Source organism: Chamaea fasciata, unplaced genomic scaffold, assembly GCF_029207755.1.
Source record: "Chamaea fasciata isolate MVZ Bird 193981 ecotype frontalis unplaced genomic scaffold, bChaFas1.0.hap1 SCAF_3, whole genome shotgun sequence".
Taxonomy (NCBI): domain Eukaryota; kingdom Metazoa; phylum Chordata; class Aves; order Passeriformes; family Sylviidae; genus Chamaea; species Chamaea fasciata.
Genome location: NW_027094088.1, coordinates 42,801,406 through 42,820,212, shown reverse-complemented (window position 1 = coordinate 42,820,212; position 18,807 = coordinate 42,801,406). Strand labels below are relative to the sequence as shown.

Genomic DNA, 18,807 nt, shown 5'->3' with positions numbered 1-18,807 from the left:
CATAAATAATTTCAAAGAATTGTCTGGACTCTAATAGTAAGAGTGAATGCTATAGTATACGTTGTGAAGTTTGGAGTTCTGTGGGCATGCTGAATCACGTTTGTCCCCTTGAAAATAACCTTAAAACCTGTTTTAAGATCATTCTCCTTGGCATGCTGTTTATGACAGTAAATCTTTCTGTGGTTAAAATCTAGAGGTGGCACCTGAGGCCTAGATTGGGACATTTTACTGCATCTACATGAACATTTACTAAACTTAAGGAACTTGCAGTGCACAAGTATTTCTAAGTATCGGGGTAACCATACTACTAAACACACAATCCTGTTCCCATGCAGTTGTGCAACATTCAAATTTATCTAAAGATACCTTTCCTACTAGTTAAATTTCGGTTTTGTGGCTATTTTGTTCCTTAAAACAGAAACAAAATTGCAGTTTTAAGTAACAAATGAATCTCCGTCCTAGTAGTTAGCAAAATGATTGTGTATGGTTTGTCTTCTATAGGAAGCAGATTCTAGGCTTTTCAGTTTGTATAGTGTTGAGGAGAGAATGGCAGAAATGATGAGGAACATTCTTTAAATGGTAAATTTCTCAGCCATTTACTTTCACAGATAATACAGTAAGGTTTGGTTTAAAAAGAAAAAATAACCGCCTCTTGCCCACCCTTAATCCTTAGTATTTCCTCCTTCCCAGCCTCTCCTGGTGCTAAGAAGTCCCCAGCCTTGATGTTTGGGCTAATGTGCATGATATATTTTTAGGGCAGTGTGTCACAGCATCATTAAGGTTGAAAAAGACCCCTTAAGGTTGAGTCTTAAGGGGTCTTTGATTGAAAAGTTGTTGAAAGTTTACCCAATAGATCTCACACAACTGAAAAAAATAACTTATAATACACAATAATCTAAAAATAAGTAACCATGCTTTTTTGTGTGTTGTGCATCAGTGTGCCTGCTGATGTCATATGGTTGGCTCTGGAAATCTTTTGTGCACAAAGTGCTGTCAGAATATATTTTAAGTGATGTAGCTGAATGAGACTTAACTTCGTACTATTTTAGTGCACTGTTGCAATTTGCTTTAGTGTTATGTTATATTTAGTTGTTAAAGATGTTGCTGCTCTGTGCCCTTTTTTAATGGGCAGTGATGAAACTTAGGAAGTTGAGTAGTCTCATGTGTAAGCAGGAAGCTTTGCCCCATCTTGGGGAAAAAAGTTTCAAAGTACTTATTTTCTAAATGTTTGGGGTTTGTTTGTTTTTTTTTTTTTCATTTCAAAGCAATTATGGTGTTCAATTAAAAACAGGCTCTTAAAATTTGTATTGACTGACTTACTTCTGTCAAATTTTTATACAGCGCCAAAACAGTGAGTCATGAGTCTGCTTCTCTTGAAGGGAATGGGGAGTTAGCCATGGAGGCCTGCCAATTCTACAAACATATTTAACATTATTCAACAGTTGTTTGAATCTGAAATGTATTGGTCAACTTATTTAATCATACCGTAGACAGATTTAGACTGACACAAATCAAAGTATGCTTTAGACCTTCCTAGCTGCAAAGCCAAATGTTGTGTTTGCTCCCTGGCTTTTAGGAGAGAACTTTCTGCCTCTAGTGACAGTGCTTTTCATCTACTTTCTTTGGGAAGCCTCAATTAAATATATCTAGGGGATTTTTTTGTTTGTGTGTCCTGTGATGTTGACCTGTTTTTTAAAGTTTGCAGTAGACTTTGATATCAAAACTATCAGAATGTGTTATGTTGAATCTTAGGGAGAGGGAGCTATTACTGCTTTGAGGCACTGACATATCTTGGATGTGCTATATAAATGCTCTTTTTTTTTTTTTTTTTTTTTTTTAAGGGAATGCAGATGGTTTAGACTTGAAGACATTGAAGTTTATCTAACATATCTCTGAATACAGACTTTTTAAAAAATTACTCTGTTTATGCCAGTGCACAGCTCTCCGTGTACATTTTTAGATTTGAACTCCATTTTATTTTCCTGATAAACAGATTAAGTTGATGGAAACTAGGGCTTCACAAGATTGAAGGACTGCAGGTGTATTTGCAGTGCCTTCACTGACTCAGTTTTGAAACAGCACCCTTTGGTTAAACGGGCATGATTTTTTGAGAATAGGCAGGTCCCACCTACTCTGGCTCGCAGCCTGGAAAGTGCCACTGTGTTGTGTTACAGAAGATACAATCTTTCTTTTTCCTTGCCATTTGTAAGCTGACTCAGCCCTCTCCTTTGCCTTTGGAGATTTGACACTCACAGCTTTATAAGCTGAGGTATAGGAGAGCAGAAAAGCTCATAAATGTTTAAGCACTTTTATCTCAGTTTAGTAGCGGTGAGAGCTGCAGAACTTCAGCTGGGAAGTGTGTTTTAGATCTTCCTGTTATGTCTGTCTTTAGCACTGGTTTCAGTTGTTCGTGAATTCACCTTTGGAGACGTGTTTCTCCAATTGCCCTGCTCTCCTCAGGGCTCGGTCAAAGCCTCCATGCAAGGAACATGCCTTCTGCTGTCCCCATGCTGAGTATCAATACCATGTCCTCCTGCCTCTTGCTTGATAGTTTCATAAGAGCTTCTCTATCTTATTTTTTATTTGTTAGATGTATTCATCGAACTGTAAGGGCATCCCACGTGTGCAGTTGTTTCCTGAATATCAGATTTAAGCAGCTGCAGTTCTGTGTTTTTTCCTGTGCCATGTGTAAGAACTGATGAATTGTCTGGACACACATGCACTTTTCTTCAGCATTCAAGAGCTGAAAAGCAATTCTTGGAGTCTGTGGGCATGCATGGATTAAAGTAATGATGCTTGAAAATGAACTTTGTGTGGTCCTACTGCTGAGCACAATTAGAATTGAATGATAAAGGGAGACATGTTTTGGTAAACATCTACTAGATGTTGCTACAGTGAAAAATACCTGAGCTGGTTTTTGCTCAGTGGCACTATGGTTACATTCAAGCCGTTTAGGTCCAAATTTCATGTGGCTGTTCTGGCCCTAGCAAGCTCAGCTGAATCTAAACCTCTGAACCAGCATGAAAATTGCTGCCTTCTGGCTTGTGTCAGTTTATTAGGATGTTTGAAGTGAATGTCGTGAGCAGGTAAATGTCACACAAAAATGAAGACAGGAATAAAGCCATGACTTGAAGAGGAATTAACTGCTGGGTTGGCAAATCTTTTTCTGAAATTTGGTCTGAGAAATCAGCTTCTGATTGGCAAGTTAGAAATAAGCAATGTGTAAAGGTATTAATATGTTGTACCAAACTTTTGATGGTATGGTATGTTATGTTGCTTGATTCTATATGTTTATGAAATGTGGTTCTATCCAAAGCAAGTAGAAATCTTGTATTGACCATTGCATTGAAAAGCCTGGGAAGAAGGGAGGTAGGTCGGGTTACTGAACTCCCTAGAAGGTCATGGAAGATGTAATCCATGTACATAGCTGTGTGCTGATTCTATTAATAGTGTAAGCAGCTATGTCAGCTCTCAGTTTTTCCTCTCTCCCTTCCTGTCTAAGTTCATTTTTCATCTCTGTTCTTAGTTCAGTTTGCCTTTGCTTTGCCAAGCTTTCCAACTTTGCTGTTAAAACTTCGTAAGATACAAGAACGGATGACCTGTGTTGGTCATCCTTGCCTCTTCAGTTGCTTGGGTTTTTTTCCTGAAGGGGCAGCTTACTCTGTTCTTGGAAGAAGATGGCACAGATAGCAGCTGTAGTCAGGGTTTATTAGTTTGGGTGGTGGGGAGCTGTTGGCTTCTGTTTTGGTATTTGGGGTTTTCTTTCCTCCACTCTGCAGCTGGGTGTTTACCATATCTGCAGAGAAAAATGCAAAAGAAAACAATGGTTCCAAACTCCTTTGCTAATGGACAAATTGAATGACTGTAGTGGTAATTTAATATTAGGAGAAAGGGCTTAAAGATCAGTGATTCAAAGCTGCTGCAACATGTCAGTTTTTTCTTTATTTTAGTTTCTGACTTAGAGATTCCTCTCTTTTCTTGAGGATGTGTAATGCTTTGATTAATTTTTAAACTGCTAAGTAGTAGTTTACTTTCCCCTTGTATATTCTTCAGTTAATGATGACTGCAAGGCATGAATTTTTAATAAGAAATCTCTGTAGGGCCTGATATTTTCTCCAGCTTTTCTAGTTTCACAACGTTGATGTGTGTGAAAACTTGATTCTCTAGCCTTTCTTACTAAACCACGGAGGATACCACCTAGAAATTTTACTCAGATGGAAGTTAGTATAGAAATACTTAGATTAGCAGTGTCTCGGATTTATTTTACCCTTTTTTAGATTGCTCTGTTTTGGGTAAGGCTGACAGGAGTTGACATTTTCTTTCTGTTGCAAGTTTCTTTCTGTGCTTGTGAAGGATTTGCAGAAGACTTATGAATCCAAGCCAAGTTGTACCATGCTAGCCTGTGTAAGTCAGTAATCTTGATCCTGCTCTTAGAAGGTGATACTAAACCGATCTTTTGTTCCTTTGATTTTGCTGTTCCTTTGTTCAACTGGTGAGAAATCACACCCTGATGTGTGCTTAAAGTGAAACATATTTCCTCAGAACTCTTGTTTGGCAGGGATAAATAGAAATAGAAATACATTACAGACCAAACAGACTCAGGTAATTTTGTAACTTGATTTTATTTTTCTTTGGTTCTTCATTGCAGTGGTGTGTGAGGTTTTTTTTCTTTCTTTGAATAATCTGTCAGATGTCCAATGCCAAGGCTTTCCAGTGAAGTCTTTGTGAGCACATCTGATAAATTTTGGAAGGAAGTCATCGGTCTCGCATTTGGACATCTTGTTTTGCTGACTGAGATTTGCAGTTCCTTCAGCAAACAGCAAAAGTGGCATCTCCTTGACTGATGCAGCTTTAATGTGAACTTAACAATAAAGTTTAAATATTAATATATTTAATATATTTTTAAATAAGTTATTTGAACATGCATCCTCTCCATTATATGTTTGTGGTTTGGGGGGTTTTTTCCCCCCCTTATGGAATTTTGTGTTCTCATGTTACTGGTATTCTCCTCTCTTTCCTAAGAGTTTGCCTTAATGTTTCCTCTTTTTTTAAGGAACGATACTTGAGCTTGCAGGCATCCAGCAGTGAGAGGAATGAAGAGGATAGAAGAAAAAGTTTCAGTTTGTTTACCTGCAAGTTTTCCTTCTTTGTAGATGGGAGAGGCTGTCATACCTCTGTGTGAAAGGAGGCTGAGCTAGTTCCAAATGAAATCATCTTTCCAGCTGCACTGTTGTGCTGTGCCTCCCAGGGCTGAGCCTTAACTGATGTCTTTACATAGTGAAAAAAACTATGGGTTATGGTTTATTCCCTCTGATGTTACCTTTGTGCATTTTATTGTTAATTACAGAGATGTCTGACACACTAGGGATGCCTATTCTTAGCAAAAAATCTGTGCTTTCAATTAGTTCTTTTGTTAACAACTTAATGTTGCTTATTTGAGCTGATGGCCTTATTTTCCAGACTTAGAACATTTGCAAACAGAACATCTGTATGGGAATGATCAGCAGAAGCTTTAACGTGTGAGCATGTGAGATTTGATAGACACAAGTTGGGCAGATATCAGTGTGGGGAGGGCACTTTCATGCTTCCTTGATTACTCATGAATTCCAGGGGGTATCTTAGGACAGCGCTCATGTGCTAGACACGAGTGCTCAACCTAAAACAGTATGCTCTTGGGTTAAAGAAGGTTAATATTAAAAGTGTTGGCACAGGAATCCTGTAAGTGAACAAATCCAGTGTGTGACTTAAATATATTTTTTTCAGGGAGTAAGTTTACTCAATGCGTAAAAATTGTGATGCCCAAGGAGGACAAAAGAGGAGGCTCCTTCTCTGTTGAGAAAATGCAAGTAATACCTTGAGTTGAATTAACTGATTACTTTTATGGGACAAGTGATGAGACGGGTGGCTCTTTGTTTTGGAAAGTTAACAACTTTATTGTTCATAGCCCAAAACGTTAGGAAATCTTGGACTTTCAGGTCTCAAATGCCTGGCTACACTGGCTGCCACAAACAGTGTTTGGAAAAAAAAGTCACAGACACGAATTTTTCTCTGTTCTTGATATATTTGTCTTTGCTTGCTTATTTGTACTGTAAAATGTTAAAACAACAACAAAGGCTTCGTTATTTATGTGGATCACTTCTTTGTCCTTTCCATGTAAGGGTAATCTTGCACTACATGACAGTTTGGCACGAAGTCACTTCATACTGTTGCACAAAGCAACCTATTTCCCATGTCTGATAAATTGTTACATTTTGTACCTTTTCCTTATCATAGGTTAATTGGGGACATGGCAAAAGCAATGTATATTATGCTACAGCAGCTGAGTTGCAAATTTGTTTACTTTCCAATTTGCTGCTAAGGGCTGAGTCATTCTCAGTGTTATAAAAAATACATATTAGAAAAGTCCTCACAGCAGAACTGTTTCTCATCACTTGGAGTTGATGATATAAGTTTCAGACTCTAAAGTCAAAAGCAAGAGGTCTTTTTAAACATTGAAAGTATTTTAGACTCAAATGATTGTATGAAATGAATATGGCTGCTCTTTGTGTGAACTTGGCGACAACTGGTGTTTCTGCAGACATTCCAAAAAATGTTGCTGGTCATCTTTTTTCTTTAGCAGTGTGGTGTGAAATATTGTTTTGTTGCCTTGCAGTCTAACTCTTAAAGTGAGAATTGACATTGCTGTAGCTGCTTGATCTCAAAAGTTCTCATTCTGAGAGACTTCTGGTAGCTGTTTTCACACAGATAGTGAGCAACAGGTAGTGTCAGGATTTAATTTGCTTGATGTCTCTCAGCAAAGCCCCTTAAATTAAAACTTTCCTGTTATTAGGAATACTGTTACAGATTTGGACCTGGATCTGCTTTCAGCACTGTTCATGCTCCACGAGAGCTTGGTATGATTTATGTTGTACATGGGAGTTTTTTGTCAAGAATGTTGGCTTTCAGTGGAAACCAAGTATCTTCCTCTTCCAGCCCAGCTTTGCTTTTGTTTTCTTCCTTTTTTTTCGTCCCTATGAAAGGAAATTACAGAACCCTATTACATTATTTGGTATCTTTAACTCACTGTTTTGATTTCTGTGGGTTTATCTTCCTGCAGCAAAACTGATAAGTCACGACTTTGCCAAATATTAGATCACATTCTTGATATGTGTAACGTTTTTGTAACATGAGGTCTGTAATGATAAAGGTCTTATGATTACAGTAAAGAGGTTGGGAAGCTGAAGTGCCTAATCAAAATTAGAAGTATATTTGGATTTTGTATTTTTGAGTACCTTTCATGCAGTGTAGTCACTTCCAAATGATGTGTATGAAGTTTGGCTTTATTTTTAGGATTCTTCAAAGTCATGGGCTTATACCTTGGCAGATACTGTGTTCTGATTCTGCCTAGACAGAGCTGCTAAAAACTGTTGTTTCCATTAGTAGAGTATATATGGAAATAAAGATTTTTTTAAAAGGTTGCTGCTACAGCAAAATCCATTCTGCTTACATGTGATATACAAATATTTTACTGATTGAACTGCAAGTACTTTAAACTGTTTCTCAGTTTGCACAAAGCAGTTTACCCAGCTACCTGCTCTGAATGTATTCCTCCATGTTTGCAAGTAGTACAAACTCTGGAAGGCTTTATTTATAGCATATTAATGCGGGGGAGGAATTAAAATTACCAATATGAAGCAAAAAAATCACTTTATTGGGAAAGTATATTTTATGTATTACATGAGAAATGAAAGAGTTTGCAATGCAGAGGTCTGTCTTAGAGTTCTAACTTAACCAGGCTAAGTCCAGACAGGAATGTTTGTTTATAGAAGTTTTTACATTTTTTTCATACAGCAGGCAGTCACTGAGATTAGCAGTATGTTGCTTTATTGGTAGAAACTCACCTTTTTGTTGGATTTTGGTTGGTTTGGGTTTTTTGGGTTTTTTGGGGGTTTTTTTTGTTGTTGTTGTTGTTGTTTTTTTGGTTTTTTTGTTTTTTTTTTTTTTTAATTCATGCTGCGATTTCTTGCAGGTAGAATATTGTCACTGCAGACATCTGAGTACTGTGGTGGCAGTGGGTGACTTGAGCTGGAAAACTTTGTTCTGATCTCTTTCAAAAAACTGAAATAATTGTTATTTCTAGCAAAGAAATAAAGATAGAGGGATGTGCTGTGCAACGAACCAGCCGTGTGCTCTGATAGCTAATCAAGCTAATCAGGCCATCTGGGAGCAAGGGCCAGTTTGTTTCACACGCACATCCGCATGTCTGAAGACTCAGAAATCGCCTTCCAGGGGTCTTTCAAGTCAGCTGAGCAAAGTGCAGCATGGGAAGTTTAATACACTGCTGTACTGGGAGTCGTTTGATGTCAGAAGGTTATTGCAGATTACTGCTCGGTGTCTGTTTTCCATTTCTCACTTCTTGACTGAAAAGGATGTTTTTGTTGTAGGTTTGTTTCAACAAAGGTTCAAAGACCTCCTATGTACAGGACAAAACACAAGCCCAAGAATGCTCTTGGAGTGATCGAGTAACATGGGCTACTGGTTTTGTCTAAAAGTCTCCTTAAAATAAGAGTTTGACAACATTTTTTGAGAAGGAATTCTTTGCATTAGAAACACAGGAAAAAAAAAAGATAGCTGTCTGAACTTGAGTCTGGAGGATTTCTTATCACAAGAAGAAGCTATTAAATTACACACAAGACATTCTTCCTCTCTCCTATGTCATTCAGGGGAGGGAAGTCTGAATGATTAGTCACAACATAACAGTAGGCCCACCTTCCATGCCTTAATTAAGTGTTCCTCTCAGTGTCTTTCATGCCTTTGTTGTCAACATCTGTTTGTGTTCTAAACCAGTTTTTAACTAGAAAGAAAACACAGCTAAAAATGCCTTTTCACATTATTTCTGGTTTATTTTTTATTGCTTATGTATTAATTACTTAAGAATTATTATAGAGAAATCGTAGACTTTTCCCACACACACAGATAAAAGTAATTTTTGTAATTGATTCTTTGACTCCAGGCTATGGTGGCTTGTTATCCAGGCGATGGAACAGGATATGTGCGCCACGTCGATAATCCAAATGGAGATGGAAGATGTGTTACATGTATATATTATCTTAATAAGGACTGGGATGCCAAGGTATGCAATAATTTCTTTCTAAAATGTTTTTTTACCTATACACACACACACACACACACACACATACTTGTTATTGCGCCTTTGCTTGAGGTTTTTGTTCATGTCCTTATTTCTGTGCCTTAGGTGTGTTTTTGCACATGGACTATGGGTATCCTTTCTCCCTAATTCTGTTGTTAGTGAGAGCAGATAGAGATTAAGCATTTATTTTCAAGGTTTTGATTGATGTCAGCAGGACATTCTTGACAGTAAGATTGAAGGAAAGTGGTAAATGCCTCCCTAAACACAGAGAGAAATTAAAGGCAGTTTCATATATTCTTAATTTAATTTTTCTTATATTCCTGTTGAATTTTGAGTTTACTGTTTGTGCAACTTGATTGCTTATTTGAGTATGCTTATAAAAAGAAAGATGCTGTAGCTTGGGAGCATTTTCAGATAAACCAATGTTACAGTCACTGCTGCATCAGTAGAGTTCAAAACAGCACAAGTCCTGTATCACTGTAGATACAAGGTGTAGAAGAGATTTATACCACAGTTCAAGTGGTCTAAGAATTTACTACTAGTGGATATGATAAAGTGAATTTTTAATAAGGATTTTCCTAGTGATTCAGTGAGACTAGGTAGATTTGAAAAACAGATGTAGCTAAATGGCAGTATTGAGACCATGAAAGAATAATGCAAAGACAGCTTTGCTAATTTTTTGATTTCTCTGTCATTAATGATGGTGAAGTTAATTCTCATCGTCTGTGGGGAAAAAACAAGATAAAACTCCTGATGCTTCATCATGCTAAGGGAATAGCATGTGGAAGAGTACATAGGAGCAGTCAGATTCTGTGCATTGTATACGCTAGATATGGATAACACAAACTGCAGATGAGTTGTTTTTTCTTTTTTTTTCCCCTCACAACATACTTGCTTAAAACTGGTAGGTCAGAAATTTGAGTCAGATGGATGCACTTCAAGCTTTCCATTTCTCATATGCTCTTTGACATGTCAAATTGAATCCTACAATTAGAAAATAATTTTTTTTTGCCATGATAGCATTTTTGCATATGAATATACTGATTGTACTAATCATCTTAAAGTGCAGCTTTGGGGCATTTTTAGTTGATTTATGGTTCCTCTCTTGGAAAAAAAAAATACATACCAGAGTATAGAAGTTAAGCATATTACATTTTCACAATATCTGTGAAAAATTTACTAGGTCAATATTTAATTTATGAACAGAGATGTTAATTTCCTGCAAAATCTATTTTAAATTATATATTAATAAACTACCAAGTATATTGTTTCCTGAAAAAAAATTCTCAAACTTTCTTTAGGAGAAGAAATGGATCTAAATTGTCAGTTGTTTGCTGACTTAGATCACAGATACCCCTGTAATTTATATCAAATTTCCTTGTTAATACTTGCACTGTTATGTCTGTTATGACATAAAGGTCTAGGGTGGCCATCTATAGTTAAATTTAACAACATCAACACCATCAGTAGGAAGAAGTTAATGTGACTTAAATATAGTTAACCCCACCTACTTGTGCTTATTTCTAGACATTCACAGGTAGGTTCAACTGTTTTCAAAACCTGGAAGAGATCTAAATTGACCCTGAGTAGTACGGATTCAAGCTTTAGTTTGAAGTTTCCTACTCTTTGCTTATTTTAATTACGCGTAAATTTGTGCTACAGTTAAATGAAATAATCTCTTTAATGGGGAAAGGTGAAACTCAGATGTGAAATAAAATGTTTCTCCCATCTGTATCAGGGTGTTTTTAGCCACCTGTGTAATGTCAGTCAATCTTATATTTTTTTTTTTTTGCTAATAGGTAATGCACTACCCCATCTAAGCTTTTACTTAAACATGAATGCACATAGCATTCTGAAATCACTCAGTGAAAAAGGTGTTAAGCATTTTGTTAAATGAAATGTATTGACAGAAAAGCCATAGATTTGTAATTTCTACAGCACCTGATAAAGGCTTTTGTTTCAGTTCCAAGCGTCTGAAATATTTTCAAATGTGATATTCAGGACTTTTAAATACAATGAGACATGGCTCTCAAGCATTGTTTGAAAATATTTCATTTGTAGGTAAATGGAGGCATCCTTCGGATATTTCCAGAAGGTAAAGCCCAATTTGCTGATATTGAACCCAAATTTGATAGACTGCTATTCTTCTGGTCTGATCGCCGCAACCCTCATGAAGTACAGCCAGCGTTTGCTACAAGGTACGAGTGATGGACTCTGTAATGCATGATGCCTGTCTTAGCAAGAAATGAGAAATTAATGACACTGTGAATTATGACCTGACAAAAAGGAATTGTTTCTGCTAATGAATGATTAGGCTTCCACTGTGTTGCTGAGTTTGTAATGTTGCCTAATCTCTTACTTTGGAGAAAACCTCCTGAGTGTGTAGGTGGGAAGTTTCTGAGCGTGTGCTTAGCAGAACTGGGTGAGAGCACACAGAGCCATAAGCAGACTCCAACTTAGCCAAAGGGTGCCATCTTCATTACTTCTCTGTAGTGGCTTTTCACCCTTCTCCCTTCCCTTTGTTCTTAGCATTCTACCATGTTACTGGAAGATTGACTGGGTACTTCAATTTCACGTTCCCTCTTGTTGGGAGGGAGCTGTCAGAAAATAGTAATTTTCAAGCTAAGCTACCACATTCTAATTTGGAAATAAGTGAGGGTTGTGGAACAGAAACGACCATTGATACACAGATGTTTTTATGGAGTACTAGAGGAGCTGCTCCCAGTCTGAAGCGCCGGGGACACTTGATCTCTCTTGTGTCCCTCAGTGCAGTGCAGTGATTGTTGCTAAAGGTACCCACATTCGCTGCCCCCACATAAGTGACATTTCCAGATAGTGGGAATAGGTAAATCATTTGAGTCGTTGATCCAGACTTCCTGGTGCCCATGTTTTAACATGTTTGGATGGCCAGAGTACTGAACATTGACTGGAGCTGTGAGATAACACAACTACGTTTGCAAGAACTAACTTGAAACTGCCTTCAGCACATCCTATTGCAGCTTTTCCAGAAGCAATACCGCTTTCCCCTCCCCCTTTCTACTCCCAGAAGAGTCAGAGGGTGAAACGCCAGTTACTAAAGCTCCTTAAAGTCTTTTCTCAATAGCTGGAATTTTGTATTTAAATCCTCTACGGGCACTGGAAAACCAGAGGAGCTGTGTAAGAAGGGGTAGTTAATTGTCCCTTGTGGCAAATATTGTCCAAAAAGAGATGATCCTGCAATGTGACTCAGTGATGAACTTGACCTAGTAATAAGATGAGGTTACAGGGCAAGGTGGTGTGGGCAGAGGCTTTATTCTGGACAAGAGCCATTATAGCAAATCATTAAGAAAAGAGTGCAAACTTAGAGCATAAGTGTCATCCTTTCAGTGACTTTTCAAATAATACCTACTAGCAGAAAAAAAAACCCAAACCCACTGCTTGCTTTATGAAAACTTTCTTCTGCCAGACTACAGAAGTATCATCTAATTTAGGTTGTGTTTCATGTCAAGTGCTTCATTGGTATTTTGCTTCACAGTTCAGGAGTGCTTTTTTCTTCTGTTTCCTTAGGTACGCAATAACAGTGTGGTATTTTGATGCAGATGAAAGAGCACGAGCTAAAGTAAAATATCTAACAGGTAAGCTCTTCTTAATATCATTGTTATTTTTTGTGGAAGAGTAGCCAAGTCTAGCCTCTTCTCCTTGGCCCACCCTCTGCACAAAAAGAGAGAGAAAGTGGCGTAACTCGAGCTAGGTTTTACAGGGAAGGTGTCCCAGGGATTGAACTCCTCCCGGGCAGTGATTCGTGAAATCCAGGTCAATGCCTGTCCTGCTTACACTTCCTCTGAGACCTGAGGCTGCTCAGAGTAGTTTCTCCCTACTCTGGTCTCCCTAATATATGTGGAGGATAAATACACCAGAGACTGTAAGGCACTGCAGAACTGAGAGCTCTGGAAATATTTTTGATCGAATATAGGGCTTCAACAAGTGAATACTACTTTACTTGACTAGAATTTTTATAGTGTAGAAACAAAAGCCTAAAATTAAAATCTGTAATTAAGGAATGGACTTACTTCCTTCATTTCCAGTTTCAACTATCTAGCATCTGTTTTTCTTCTCTGGCTTCTCCTCCAAGAGGAAGTTGATCTAATTTTCCTGTTCAAATTAGCATTATAAGGAGAAATGGCCTAGGACTTCTGTCACGCTTGTAATTGCCATCACAGTTTTATGTTAGTTACAGTAGTTTAAAAGTAAACCAAAATCAGGTGTACTGCAAGTGCGCGCAAACACACAAACACAGCTTTGTCCAGAGCTCTGAAACCAATGATGTTGAAGATGTGTGCCAGTCATTTCCAACTGAGACTTCCATTCATTGCTGTCTGGAGCTCCTAAGCAGCCCCAGGGCTGTGTGCAGTTCAGTCCAGTCCCTCTTGGTGACGGTGCATTTTGGGAGTGGCAAGAGCAGTCCTGCTTGGCTTTCAAAGGGAGCCCCTCAGGTCCAGCCAGGCAGGCTGTTCTCCTGCTTGGTGGCACGTGCCTGGCAGGGCACAGTTGACTTCCCAGGCAGTCAGCCTGCCTGGCTTCCACAGGAAGCCTGTCTGTCTCTAAGCCAGCCTTCATGTCACAAGTGTGCAACTCTGCCGCTCCTGGAGTCAGCCTTGCTGGATCAGAGCTGTTTTGTTGTCTCTGCACAGCTTTGACAGCTGCCCTTTCAAAGGGAGTGCAGAGTAATGGTTTGGGAGCTCAAGCCTGAAGGGAAGGTGCTCCCCCCTCTGCCCACCTCTCTTTCCAGGGTCCCCCTAAATTACAGGCACTTAAGGAGGAAAGAAGGCTGGGTTGTTTAAATTTCACAGAATCACAGAACCAGTTGGGAAGGACCTCTGAGATTGTCAAATCCAGCCTATGACCAAACACCACCCTATCAAGCAGACAATGGCACTGAGATGGTGCTGCCAGAGATCGTGACTCCACCACCTCCCTGTGCAGCTCATTCCATGTTTAATCTCCCTGAACTGAAGGAAGTTCCTCCTCCTTCAGTATCAGTTTGCTCTGTAATGGGTTTATATTACCATATTGTTGTGGTTTCAGTTTTCATTTGCAATTTAAATTGCATTCTTTGCTCTGTATCTGCAGCAAGAATTGTGCAAGATGCAATTTATTTTCTACTGACAATAATATATAAAATTATAGAATAAAATGTCATAAAATAGAAAACTCTTCATTTTTTGGATAAGTGTCAGTCTAACTGAAGCCATGCAGATTATGTGTGTTTTTCTTGCTTATGGGATACTGTGTTTTGATAGTAAAACTTTATTCTGGAAAGTGATGTAGACTGTTAGACTGTAGTTTGATAAATGCTGAAAAATGCCATTTTCCTTTTCATATTTCTGCAGGTGAAAAAGGTGTGAGGGTTGAACTTAATAAACCTTCTGACTCAGTTGGGAAAGATGTTTTATAAGCCTTTGATTTTGCAACTCCCCTCGCTATTCTCCCTGATAAATCTTGATGCTATCTATTAACTTCTGAATGTGAATAACAAGATAAAGGAAAATCAACAACAAACCAACATCTTAATACGGAAGCAAACAGTGTTTCAATGTTGCATCAAAAAGAAGGTTCTTTGACTGCTGAAGCATTGTACTATGTGATTGTGACTCCAGGCCTGTGACTGCTTATGTGAAGAAGATAAGCAATCAGTAAGAAACACCATATGCATCTGGACATGAATAAGTGCCCTACATAGAATTTGTCCATCCTTATATTTTGCCAGACCTGTCATCCAGCTGAATCCATTTCATCTCTCCCTTTTTTTATATGGTAAAAGTTTGAATTTTGGGTAATTTTTGTATGACCAGGTACAGTTTATCAAAATTGAGTCTTAAAAAAAAAAAGAAAAACTGAAAAAAAGGAAAAAAATTACAGTACTCTCCAATATAACATGGATCTATTTTTGTAAGACTATTCATACTGTTCTCCTCTGCCATGAAAGACCTAATTTAATGTAAGGGTTGCCAGTACTGATAATCACTTTAATTTTTTTTACAATTTAAGTCAGAAAAGGAGCACTTTAATTACCAGCTAAAAATCTGATTGTTTTATATCATATCTCACACTAATCTTAACTTTTAAAGATTGCTGCTGTATTGTTTTTGGGGTTTTTTTTTGACTATGTTCTCTTGAACCTTATTAACAAAAGCAAATCAGTATCTTGCTAGTAGTAACATTCAGTTTGTGGTTTTGTATGTTGAATCCACAGAGGGGAAGTTTCTGTCTCTCTTGTTTTTTCTTTGGTTTCTTTTTTTCTATTTTGGAGGGGGGATGTTTGGTTGGTTTTTTTTTTATTTTTTGAGTGACTGGCACTAAGTGAACTTGACACTATTGATTGCTGTCATTGGCTTTGGGGACCTAGTAAATACCAACAAGTTACAAAAATATACAAGGGCTTTCCTAGGCTATTAGAGGTACCCAGAACCTCCTTACTTACTTGACAGAAATTTTTGAGCTTTCTCCCTTTTCTAAAAAATACTTGCCACCCCCCTTTCCTTTGTATATAAGTTAATAGAATATCTAAAATTCACTTTTTAAAATTTCCTTTTCAAATGTTGGTGTCCCATGCCGTCTGTAAGTTGACACCTTGATCTATTATATAGTATCAAGGAGGTGCTCAGCACACTGAAGCTGAAGTGCATCACTCTGTAGGCTCCTTGTGCAATAATACATCTTTAAATTTTCTGAAATTAACTGTTGCTGAAGGATTTCCCCAAAAGGGCAATGCCCTTTGATCAATACTGAGGTATATATTTAGTAAGAAAACATTTGCTTTCTTTTACATTGTTTTTATTTTATCCAGGAGATGGGACATCACAGAATAAAAGTGAGATGTGCAGAAACTGTGATATTCTTATTTTTAAGAAATGGATGTTTTGGACACGGATTTTTTTCTTCTTCTTTCCTTTCTTTTTCCTGAGCTTTAAAAGCTTGAGAAAACAAAAGCAAACCAATCAAAGACAGCATTCATATTTACAGGAGTTTGGGGGTTGTTCACCTTACCCACTGCAGTTTTCTATCTTATTTACTTACTTAGCCAAAACAATGTGACTGTACAGAAGTATTTCTGTATATATTACAACTTGTGAGAATTTTAACATCTGTATAGTTTGTATTCAATTAGAGACCCTTTCTATGGAAAGCTCAGTAATTTTTTATTAAAAACATTACTATTGTTCATGTAAAACATGAAAAAGCTAATTGCTTAGTAACAAACTGACGGAAGGGGGGAAAATTCAGTATTGGTGTATCATTTAGGAGAACCAACAGAAATCCCAGTTTTGTTTTGATTTCACTTTTCCCTTTTTTAGTAAGTTCTTGCCCTGTACAGTTCTCTTCCTCTTTCCTCTTCCCAGAAAAACAGACAGGATACCTTTACTGTAAGTGCCTCTGCCAAACTGGCCAAGGAGTGCAAATCTTCGTTACTGTCTGGTCTGCAGTGCTTTTAGGCTACCAATGAAACAAGCAAAAAAGTCACCTCTTCTACTTCATCTTCATTAGTAGTTCTTTAACAGAAGTTTGGTTTTGATTTCATTTAGAAATGAGCCTTTAAACTCATTTCAGTCCCTCTGTAATTCAAACCGCTGCAGTTAAACAGCGTATCAAATTCTAATCACACTGTAGGTTTGTGCTTGCCAGACAGGTTTAAAAAGTGCTTAATTTTTCACTCCATGTAAGTCATTACAACAGGGTCAACAAATCAGGTCAGTCATTTCTTCCATGTCCTTTAGTAACTGTTCATTTCATGTCGGTTGAATATTCAGTCTTGAGCATCACCAAGCAGGTCCTTGTTTTAAAACTATTTTTTAAACTGTCTTATGATCTGTATGTATCTAGTCCTGGTTAAAAATAAAGCTTCATAATGCTATTTTTATTCATGATGTTAGCTGGCTGTGAAATATGAGACCTTTATCTATAGCAGGCAAAGAAATTCAGGATTCATTTACAGGTTGCCTATAAAGTTGTGTAATTTCAAAAGCAGTGTTCATTATGAAAGAGCTCTCAAGTTGCTTGTAAAGCTAATCTAATTAAAAAAAAAGATGATGTATAAAGGTTCTTGAAAACTATGTGGTTATTTGTAATCTTTGTAACTTTAAAAACTGCTCTGTAGCAACTAATTTATGAATGCCTCCTGATAAAGGGGGTATGTGGAATTTTGGTTGTTTTGTTGTGGTAGTTTGGTTGGGATTTTTGTTTGCATTTGGTTTTTGTTGTTGTGTTTTTGGTGGGTTTTTGTTTGGGGGTTTTTTGGGTGTTTGGTTTTTGGTTGGTTTTTGTTTTTTTTTTTTAAATCAGAACTGTTTCTGCTCTGGAGAAGGATCTGGGACTTTTTTTCTTTAGACTCCCTACAGTTACCTGGGTGTGGTCACCATTTCCTGATGATTTGCTCCCTCAAAAACAGGACCCTTTTTTAGGCTTTCTGAAGAGTGATCATGATGTAGAGTCAGCTCTAGTTTTTTCACCACTTTTGACAGGTATGTGAGGTACAGAATGAGTCTCATTCAAACAGGATTTGTAAGGTTCAATGGGATCTCAGTTTTACATGGCTCCCAATGAATTATGGACCCTTGGGAGAGGACAGGAGAGCAGTAGAGTCTGCAGGTGCAAAACTGTAAGAGATACTGCACAATATTCCTCCACTTTTGATGAGCTTTGTAATGACTGTATGGTAATCAAGGAAACAGCTGCCTGGCTGTGCTTCTGACATCACTCTAGCTTTTGTGAAGCCGCCTGCATGTGCTTGTCTATCTTCAGCAAGTTCAGGAAGAGTTACCTGGATCTTCAGATGAGTCTCCAGCATTAGTGCACCTTTCATGGCACTTGGGTGCCAGTTTTGCTCATTTCTGCTCTAAGGTGATGGTTCCTGGCATTTTTTTAGGTTGAAACAGAAATGTAGCAGCACTGAGCTGATGGCAAAGTGCTTTGAAGCTTTTTCCATGTTCAGTGCTGCATAACTTCCTACAAGTTCTCTTTAAAGCACAGCACCTCTTCCCCATCCTAGTTTTACATTGAACAAGGAAGAAACCTTTCTTGCAACCATCCTGTGTAGACCTGGTTTGGGTTTTGTTTTTTAAATTATCACATTGTTGAGCACAATATGCAGGGGGGTTGTTTTGCATAGTAAAGTCAAACACTGAAGCAGGGAAAATGAAGTGTTTCTCAGAAAAGACATTTGCAGATTTGAGAGCTGAGAGCCTGTATCTTATGTAAAACATCTGGCTTTGCTGACCACTTCAAGGTCAGGAGGGGAAAGATCACATCTCTATCATGTTGGTAAGTATGGCCAGGCTGCAAAGTGCCATTTCTGTGCATGCCAAATGCTCTGAAGAAGAGGAGAGAATGCCAAGTGACGAGAGCAAACTCCAAGTCACAAAACTCCAGAAGTCTAGCATTTGTACCTTGCCTGCAGGCATGCAGATAGCTGCATGCTCTTGCAAATACTTGGTAGGGATTTATGAATACTGAGCAGCAAAGACTTTGAAGAAATTCATGGGTCTCTAGATTTGGATCTCACCTGCCTTTTGGAGGGGATGGAGGTTGAAGTATGGATCTCTGGGTCTCCTGTTGTCAGCTTTTTTTTTTTCTTTTTTCACATGTAAAGTTTGAATGTAAGTAATTACTGCAGATGTACCAAAGTCTGTTTGTACAGGAGC

The 18,807-nt window shown here is 37.9% G+C and overlaps 1 protein-coding gene across 1 annotated transcript in view; it reads left to right on the top strand.

Moving 5' to 3' along the window:
- Positions 1-17,220, top strand: part of EGLN1 (egl-9 family hypoxia inducible factor 1) — a 34,576-nt gene extending 17,356 nt beyond the window's left edge. Inside the window, exons 2-5 of the mRNA XM_066178769.1 lie at positions 8,993-9,112; positions 11,192-11,328; positions 12,677-12,744; positions 14,500-17,220. Of these exons, the coding sequence (XP_066034866.1) occupies positions 8,993-9,112; positions 11,192-11,328; positions 12,677-12,744; positions 14,500-14,564 (390 nt within the window). The 3' untranslated portion in view covers positions 14,565-17,220. The remainder of the gene's footprint in view (positions 1-8,992; positions 9,113-11,191; positions 11,329-12,676; positions 12,745-14,499) is intronic.
- The last annotated feature ends 1,587 nt before the right edge of the window (positions 17,221-18,807 follow it).